The following is a 9,513-nucleotide window of genomic DNA, read 5'->3' as shown; positions in this document are numbered from 1 at the left end:
TGGCGGGGACGGGGGCGGGGGTGAAGGGAAGGCGGAGAGAAAAAATAAAAAGGATAGGAAAAAAAAAAAGAAAAGAAAAGAAAAGAAAACCGATTAATAATCCAATCTGATAAATCTTTCACGGTTTCCTCTTTCGTTGTGAAAAAGAGACACCGGTGACATTTTTAAAACGAGTCGAGTCAAGTCGAATCGAATCGAATCGAATCGAATTCCGATTTTGAGGAATAAAGGGCGAAAAAAAAGAAATATAGAAAAGGTACGCGGAACGAAAAAAGAAATAAAAAAATGAAACGCAATAAAAGGCTCCTCCTCCGTTGTTCGCGTGCGCGAACAAGTACAGTGGAGATGGAACGCGTGAAATATTACAAGATAAATCGTGCAATAAAGTTCAATTTTCTAGATACGCTTCGAGTCATTGCCTCGAGGCATTACATTCAACCCCCCCCCCCCCCGATTCCCCTTCCGACACACACACACCCCCGCAACAAACCTTTCTATACCGTGCTTTTCTATCTCTCTTACAAATTCGAGTTCCTCTTTTCGTACCTTTTTCCTCGAGTTTTTTCTTTTATATTTATTTATTTTCTTTTTCTTTTTTTTTTCTGTATAGGATAGGTTGCATGAGTTTTAGAAAACAAATTCTATCTCGAGTAACAAATAACTTCGATGGTCCGATAGAAATTGATCGAAGCTAAAAAAGAAAAAGGATGAGAGAGAGAGAGAGAGAGAGAGAGAAAGGAAACGATATTTATCTCGTCATCTTCATCTTTTATTTTTTTTATTTTATTCCGCTGTGTTTTTGCTAAATTATAATATCGTAATACAAATCTGTATATCGTGTAACAAAATATAATAGAAATAATTCGATGGAAAATGATCGAATAAAAAAGTAATAAAATTGGGATGGGCGGGGGATTTTTAGTGGAACAAGACGAGGTTTATTTTATCATCTTCATCTTTCCTATCTTTGATGTCTTTTTTTCTCGTTGCTAACAAATTTTAAAACATCCAATTTTATATCTCCCGTAACAAATAATTTGAATAGTCGGATAATAAACGATATTTTTTCTCTTTAAATTTATCTTTTAATTTTAAAGTTGACAAAAAAAAAAAAACAACAACCCGTATATTCGTTCTACGTAAATAGACTTCTTTCATTAACTTTAAGTGTATCTCAATCCCTGACGTATTTGAATATTTTCATTCTCGAGCAACAGATAAGGCACGTAATGACGCACGTTTGACGACGTCCCTAGTACTCGTTTAATTTTTACTCAACGCCGTATACACCGAGGCTAAATTGGTTCAATGGGAACGATGGTGAGAGAGGGTGAGAGGAATTCGTAGGACCGTTGACGCCTATTTTGACGTCACGACGATGGACTCAAAGAAGTCCTTGAGCGAGGACGTAAGCCTCGGTCAAAGGATTCCAGGAAAATACCTACAACTATAATACATAGAATTTCGAATAGGACTATTTGCTGCTCGTTGTTATTTAAAAGTTACTAAGAAAGAGAAAAAAAAAAACAAATTACTGTAATTCGTATTTCCGTCGCGTGCGTCCCTATTGATTCGTTCTTTCCTCCTACTCTTTTTTTTCTTCCAGGTAAATCGAAGAACGACCTTTTCTTTTTCCCTACAAATTCATATAAAAAAATATATAGGTATATTCTATATATATATATCAGGGTTTCTCGTAGTTAGAGTGAAATTTTAGCGTGGCTTTTTTAATACGATTTTCATTACAATTTATTATCGAGACAAATGTTTTAATTCGCATTTCCTTGTTTATACATCTTTGTATTCAGTATCGAGAAAATATTTACTCGAATATAATAGGGGTCGTCCTAGTGGAAAAATTTGAGTAGCTTTGATATAATATATTTATTATATACATATATAAATTTGTATATAGATTCTATATTTATTATATTAAGAGAAGTATAGATTTTGATATAAATATATATGTTCAATTGAATAAAATTTCTTTGATAGATCAGTCGAATAATTTACATATTACATTTTTCTTCTATCGAATTTGTAAGATTTGAAGAATCTTTTTTCTTTTTTTTATAAAAGGATCCAAAAGGTTCAACAAACACATATTTTCTTTTTACGATTTTTATTAGATTTTTAGGCATATTTGAGACTTGCATTCGAATAGATCGAGGAAAGTAATAAAAAGGATGCTCGTCTGGAATAGTTGGAGAGTTTGTTTTACGATTGATATTTTCCTGCGTCTCGATTATTCTTCCTTTCAATTTTCTTCTCTTTTCCATAGACATTTTTTTCCCCTATTTTCTTTCTTTCTTTCTTTCTTTCATACCAAAATTCTTTCTCGTATTTTACTAATAACATTAATATGCGTTTATTATGTTTGCAGACGAAAACAGGACGAGGTACAAGTCCTCGAAGAAACGATACGAGCCCGCTCGGAAAAACACAAGAAGGCTGGGGTAGAACTTAATGCAACGTGTCAAGTGTGCATGAAAACCAAGTTTGCCGATGGCATTGGTCACAACTGCAACTACTGCCATATCCGGTGCTGTGCACGCTGCGGTGCAAAGATCACTCTACGTTCGCGTAGGGTAAGTTTATAATTTAATTATTATTCATCAAAGAAAAAGAACAACAATTATAACGCGAACAAATTGACAATACAATTTTAAACAAACCAAATTTATTCTTACAATTTTTATTAAACACACAGACACACACATGCATTCTTTTCACGTGTCGTCTTGTTTTTTAATTATTTCGATCTCGTACAAATTTATTCAAATCATGCGCGCATATTTTATTCACTATTTTCTATATATGGTTTGTTTATTCTTTTTTTTTTAAATATTGCATATAAAATTCGTTCAACTACTGTTTAATTTATTTCGTTTGTTATTTTCTTAATTGATCTCGTGCAATTAAGAATACGTATTGTTGTTGTGCTTTTTCTTCACGTCTGATAATATTGTACAATAACTGTAGTAACACGTTTAACAAAGTCAATTTTAATGCAAACCAATAATATGGTTAACACAAGTTCGCATGTAAAAACAGGAGGGTTGGAAAGGAAACCATGTGGGTGGATGTCAGTTTCGTAGAAATACTCAGGAAGCTTGATTTCGCTAACATAAAAGACGATAACCGAACAACGTGTGTGTTGTAGTGTTCGATTCAAATACCTGGAAATAATTGACCTATAGCTAACGTATTTTTTCTCTCCCTCTCTCTCTCTCTTTATCTCTCTTTATCTATTTTATTATCTTTATCTTTCTCTTTTTTACTCTTTGTCATCTTTTTACCATCATCGCCACTGATAACGTACTAAAATTACATGTAATATAATATAATTAAATATATATTTATATAATGACGGATTTCCGACTATGACGGTAACATATATAAATTACTCTGTAAAAGAATACTGGCACGCGTTGTCCTCTATGAAAAAAACAGGTAAAGTTTCTTTTATTATATTATTATTTATATATAACTTTTCTCGAAAGTTTCGCATGAGAATAATATTCGTAATAAATGGAATTTCTTTTTAAGAAAAGTCATATAAACAACATTGAATAAAAAAAACTTTTATAGAGGATAATGTGTCAGTCTAACGGTGGATTTCGAAGAGAATAATACATCAAATTTATTCTTCTAACTACAATTTATATTTCTTTCGAACAATTAACAATCATTTAAGATATGTCGAACATTTTAATATACTTCGTTAATATTTTCGATTTTGTTTTAACGTTTTTCTTTTTCTTTTTTGCTCCCATAACTTTTCTAGAAAAAAAAAAATAAAAGAAAAATACAAAAATTATCTCCGTACGTCTCTTAACATTAATTATTTACAATTTGAATTTTTTTTTTTATCAACCGATTACAATTAAACAGGATGAGAAATGAATATCGAAATGAGAGAATCGTGTAGTTTAGTTTTGGAGAGTCTCATATCTCCTTGTAAGTAGTTAATGGTTATGCAGTGTGCTGTGTCAGACAGGAATTTAAAGTTGGTCCCGTAATTTTCCTAGACGCGATAACTTACTGCTGACGACTAGATCGTTTAGGTTTTACCTACAATATACTTTTGTGGAAGTCACTGGCCCGTCTATAACCGAATATTACCTTTGACGTTTCCACGAGATTATATGTATAAACGTCGCTAAGAGAGATTCTCACCAAAAGGATCACGTCGATGAACGATACGAAGCCTGTCGGATTCCCCCCTCCCCCCCAACGACTATTGATTTTGACTTGTCAATGAAATTAACGTCCAAAACATTTCATATTAATCATATCATTATCATTAACATTTGATCCGTTTATCATTTACGGTCCACAAGATATACATATAAAACCAATTATAACGTTCATCATTTTGTTTCCTTTTTTTTAAATCATTTTTTTTTCTTTTTACAAATTATATCTATATACATATTTCTATTTATTTTAACATTTATTAAATTAATCAATATATAATTCATTTTTACAAATATATTATCATAACTAATGATTATGATCTTTTTAATCATTCGTTATATTATTTTAATTTACGATACATTTCATGAATACAATTGAAAAACCATATAAATAATTTCTTAAAAGTATCTTTTCTCCCATTTATTATAATCTAATCAAAGATTGTCATATTATTTATGAACGACAAGTTTATATTTATTATTTCCATAAAGATTTCTCTTCCTTTTATTTCCATCTCTCTTTCTCTCGTGTTTCTCTGTTTCTTTCACATTTACTACTTTGGTCAGAGTTGCCATTGTTCTGAAAGAATCGATAACCACTACAAACTTCGAGCGTACGCTTATGTTAGAGGCATCGTCGAAGTGTCAACGCGACGTGGATAAGCGACGTGGCGAAGAAGATCGTTAATAGCTCTCTGGACACTGTCACTGCGACGCCATTCTTTTGTATTCTTTTAAAAGACACACGAAACTACTTACTTACACACATGTCTCTTTTACACTTCTTTTTTTTTTTGTTTTAGATCTATAACTTCTTTTTCCACGACCCCTCCCACTGGCGGCCCATCCGGTTCCCTCGCACTCGTACTCTCACCCCCTTTTTTTCTTTTCCTCTACCATTCCTCCCTTACTCCTTACTCGTTTATTCTTTTACGGTTACGCTGTTCTTTCCATTCGAACTTTTCTTTTTTTTTTTATTTCTTATTTTTTCAATTACTTTTAAGTCGTCAAAAAAACTGAGGTTGATTATACGTCGAGAGGATAATAATATCTTCGGTGTAATGTGTTTTATTATTTATATTATTGAAAAATATATGTCGAGTTATAATATTTACTTTTAATTAAGCTTACTGAGATATACGAAGAAGGGATGACTTTTTTTCCTTTTTTTTCTTCTTTTTTTTTTTTTTTTTGCGGATTGAGGAATAATCGATCGTCGGGTATCGTTTGGTGGTATCTTCGTTGACGAGCTCGAGACAATCGGCGTCAGGGGCATAGAACACATTATCATTTGGATCGATACTATTTCCTACCGACAGCGACGAGCGTAGCGCGTAAACGACTGACGTATATTGCGAGCATGCGAGTGAGATATAGATAGAAAGATAGAAAGATAGGTAGATAGGTAGATAGATAGATAGATAGATAGATAGGTAGATAGATAGAAAGGTAGAAAGGTAGAAACGGAAAGACAGAAAGACAGAGAAAGAAGAATTGTGGTAGAATCGGACACGCGTGTTTCACTGTTCTAAAAAGGGGAAAGAGAGAAAGAGAGAAAGATAGGGTAAAGTAGAGTCTTCTATTAGTCAGGGACACACGCAAGCATAATGAGAGAATAGAGTATCGTAAGCCGTGCGCTCGAACGATACGCGACATCATCGATCGAAAATACAAGAGGTCGACGGTGTGCGATAAAACTGGTGGGAGAGGGGGGGGGCGGGTGATACTAAAAATAGTATTATCAAAATGATATAAAAAATTTCTCCTCTCCCTCAAAAAACAAAATTCTTTTCACGCGGTTTGTGTTTGACAAATTATTTTTCTGTTTCTTATCTCTTTCCAATATTAAATGTAAGAAACTTTATATTTTTCGGATATAACTGATATATATTGTTTTTTTTATTTTTTAATACTGATTTTTTTATAATGTTCTTCTTTTCTTCTTTTCTTTTTAATAACAGTCTTCTATCATTTCTATTTGAATCGTGACATCTCCGATTAGAATCATTTTCTACGACTTCATTTTTTCTATATTCATCTTATCGAACATAGTATCAAAGCTTTAAATGATAAGAGAGATACTGATCGAGCACGATAGTATATACTTAAATACGTATTTCGATTGATTTATAAAAGAACTCACCAAGTTATTGGTTATCCTATTTTTTTCTCATTCTGATACACATTTTTACGTATCAAACAAGTGGTAACATAAATAAATGATCAGACGTGTATAAAGAAAAATAGAAAGAATGAAAGAAAAAGAGAGAGAGAGAGAGAGAAAGGGCGAGGGTATGATTGGGGATGAATTTAGAAGAATTTCGAGTGTGGATAGGACCAACCTAACTATAAATAAATCGGAGTTACATCCTACGCAAAGTAGTAACGGTCAATGATTATACGTCTGTCTTCTTGCGAGGAACGATAAATAAGATAAAATGAGAAAGAGAGATAAAGAAAGAAAGAAAAAAAAAAATAAAAAGAAAAATTAGTTAGTTGGGGAGGATGACTACTCGTGGCCGTGTACGCGACATTGGCCGGCTGGTTGGTTGGCTCGTTACGCGTTTTCTTTCTTTCTCTTCCCTTTTCTTTCCCGTCGTCACGGTTTAGGCTCTGCGTGGGAGCTTATGAATGGGGCGCGTCCCTGCGTGACGTCACCACGCGAGAACGTTGGACGCGCGATAGTGGAGCTGGTCTGGTGGTGGTGGAGGTGGCACTATGGATGGTGGTGGCAATGGTGATGGGGATGGGGGTGGCGGTGGTGGTGGCGGTGGTGGTGGTGGTGGTGGTGGTGGTGGTGGTCGCAGCAGTGATGGTGATGTTAGTTGTAGATAGTGGTGGTAGCGTGTGTTAACACACACTCTTGCTGCTTGGCCGGGATAGGTGTGTGAGATATAGGGGTGGGGGGTGCGGCTGACTAAGTCGATGGACGGCGAGATGCTGGGCTGGTTCTGTCGTGCGCGGGAGGCGGGTAGACGTGACGCAACATATTGATCTAAGTTTCGTAGTGCCGGCTCGCTCTCCTGCTTCTACAGAGAAACGGGGGTAGAAGAAGAGTAAAGAGAGAAATAGAGAGAGAGAGAGAGAGAGAGAGAGAGAGAGAGAGAGAGAGAGAGAGAGAGTGAGAGAGCTTGCTGGATACGAAATACGGGCTTGCTCGCTCGGTAAACTTACGGGACTTGTAGCAGTACTTGTCCTGATCTTACCATCTAGACAGAGAGAGTATGTTGCAAGGGATGATCTTAATAAGAAATGATGATAGCTATATATGGGTGTGTGTATGTGTCAGAGAGAGAGAGAAAGAGAGAAATGAGACATTTACTTTAGAATATATTTAGCTCGATTACTATTATCTTTATAGTTCAATCAAAATGTTTTACTATTGATGTTTTTATTTTTAGGAATATGGTATTGCATGTTTAGATTAAGGGTAGTTTATTTCTTTTTTTTTTTTTTTATGGATAAAAATTAATTTGTTAATCATTTGACTAGTGGGTAGATTGTCTGAGTTCTAATATTAGAATTATTTGTCGGTGTGTTTAAAATAAATGAGGATTTGAAAAATATCTTTCCACGGTTTCCTCCTTGTCCTTCCACTATTTGCTAGTGACGTTCCTGAAGGGTTTCGTTCTGTCGTACCAACGATAGAACCATCCAAGTTGCTCGCTTTTCCATTCTTTTTCATTTTCTTTTTTTTCTTCCTTTCTTCCTTCCTCTCTTTTACTTCCTATCAAATAATTCTTTTTCTTGGACGATGTCAAGAGATGCGATAAAGACCTTTCACAAGCACGCAAATTATATATCGGTATTCAAAGGAAAAGGAACGGATTCTCCGAGTAGTAGACGCAATCAAACATATTTCCTTGATAGAAAGGAGAAAATCGTTCATCTCGTTGTTGAAATAGACGAGGTAAGAAATAATTTGGAATTTGAAGAGAAAGTCGATAAAATGAAGACGAAGAAGAAAAAGAAGAAGAAGAAGAGGAAGAAGCTTTCTTGTAATCTTCAGTGCTATTTTAAGAAAACACCCGAGTACGATGACGACAACAACACAGCGATCGCAACCCCCTTACGGTATAAACTTTTGTATGCATCTCGTTTCGTCTTTACTTCGCTCGCATTACGCTTGAGCACGATTTTAGGATAGTCTTCTCTAAAGTAGAGAGAGAGAGAAAAAAAAGAAAAAGAGAAAGAGAGAGAGAGATATAAAGTCAATGCGATGAGTCTCCAACAGCAACACCGGTGTAGGCTCTACTCGGTCTGAAGGGTCGTCTGAGCACAGCTGCCACTCAGCCTTGTAGACTTTGTTGTCTGAAAACTGAGGCCCATGGTTCCATCTTGCCAACATCTTCTATTACTACTTTCCTTAATTCTCTTTTTACATATCTCCGTTTCTTCATCGATATAATACTAAGTTTCTCTTATTTCTTCTTTTTCTTACCTTAATTACGTCACAGAAAATGATGTATTTCTATCGTCGGGTAATCGGATATCTCTCAAGATAAACCGCATATCTCTCGTATATGCGATTTTATGCATTTTCTGTATCTACATTTGCATAAATTCACAGATTAATTATATAAATGATTTAAAGTAAAATTAAAGTTATATACAAATTGTCGAATTTATTATTATTCCACACACACACACGCACAATTATTAATATAATTTATATTCAATGTAAAAACTTAAGAATCATCAAAACAAGATAATTTAATTGTCAAAATATAAATATCAATTTTACGCTAGGATAAATGTGTAATTTCATTTGATCAGTGAACAATTCGTTTACGACCATAACCGATAAATTAAATCAAATTTTCCAAATTTAGAGAGAATAATCGTACAAAAGTGTTTTTAAAAAAAAATGTGATATAGGAAAATTACAGAATAAACGTGTGAAAGATTAGCTCGTATAAATCGATCGATCGACCTTTCCCTCGGTAGGGAAGAGGTACCACGACCTCTCATCATCCAGGACGTTCATCCTCCGGTCATCTTCCTTCTCGAAGAGAGCGTCATCGTTTTCGTCCTCCTCTTTGCTGACGTCGTCAGTTGATAGTTGCTTCACACGTTATACAATAAGGAGGACTTTACTACGACGTAGACTCGTACGTAAAGCTTCGAACGATCAAACGATTCGAATTAATTAGTTCCTTAATTAATTCATGCAAATCCTATCCCATCGAGATCTCATTAATGTGATCATTTATCTTATGCGATCTCATTTGCACGTATTATCTAATACTTATTATACAATATTAACCAACAGTTCTTTCCATTTACATTCTATTCTCTCTCTCTCTCTCTCTCT

At 34.4% G+C, this 9,513-nt stretch overlaps 1 protein-coding gene across 11 annotated transcripts in view; it reads left to right on the top strand.

Annotated features, from left to right (window-relative positions):
* LOC106786798 (regulating synaptic membrane exocytosis protein 2) overlaps positions 1 to 9,513 on the top strand; it is a 95,844-nt gene that overhangs the window by 7,563 nt on the left and 78,768 nt on the right. For all 11 annotated transcript variants that reach the window (XR_001381695.1, XM_014748565.1, XM_014748563.1 and 8 more), the window contains exon 2: positions 2,384 to 2,588. Coding sequence is in view for 10 of the 11 variants with exons in the window: in XM_014748565.1 (XP_014604051.1) it covers positions 2,384 to 2,588 (205 nt within the window). In the remaining variant the exon portion in view is untranslated. The remainder of the gene's footprint in view (positions 1 to 2,383; positions 2,589 to 9,513) is intronic.

The sequence above is a fragment of the Polistes canadensis genome, unplaced genomic scaffold (assembly GCF_001313835.1).
Source record: "Polistes canadensis isolate GaletaPanama2010 unplaced genomic scaffold, ASM131383v1 scaffold_82, whole genome shotgun sequence".
Lineage (NCBI taxonomy): Eukaryota > Metazoa > Arthropoda > Insecta > Hymenoptera > Vespidae > Polistes > Polistes canadensis.
Note: the sequence above shows the minus strand (reverse complement) of the source record. Positions and strands in the feature narration are given on the sequence as shown.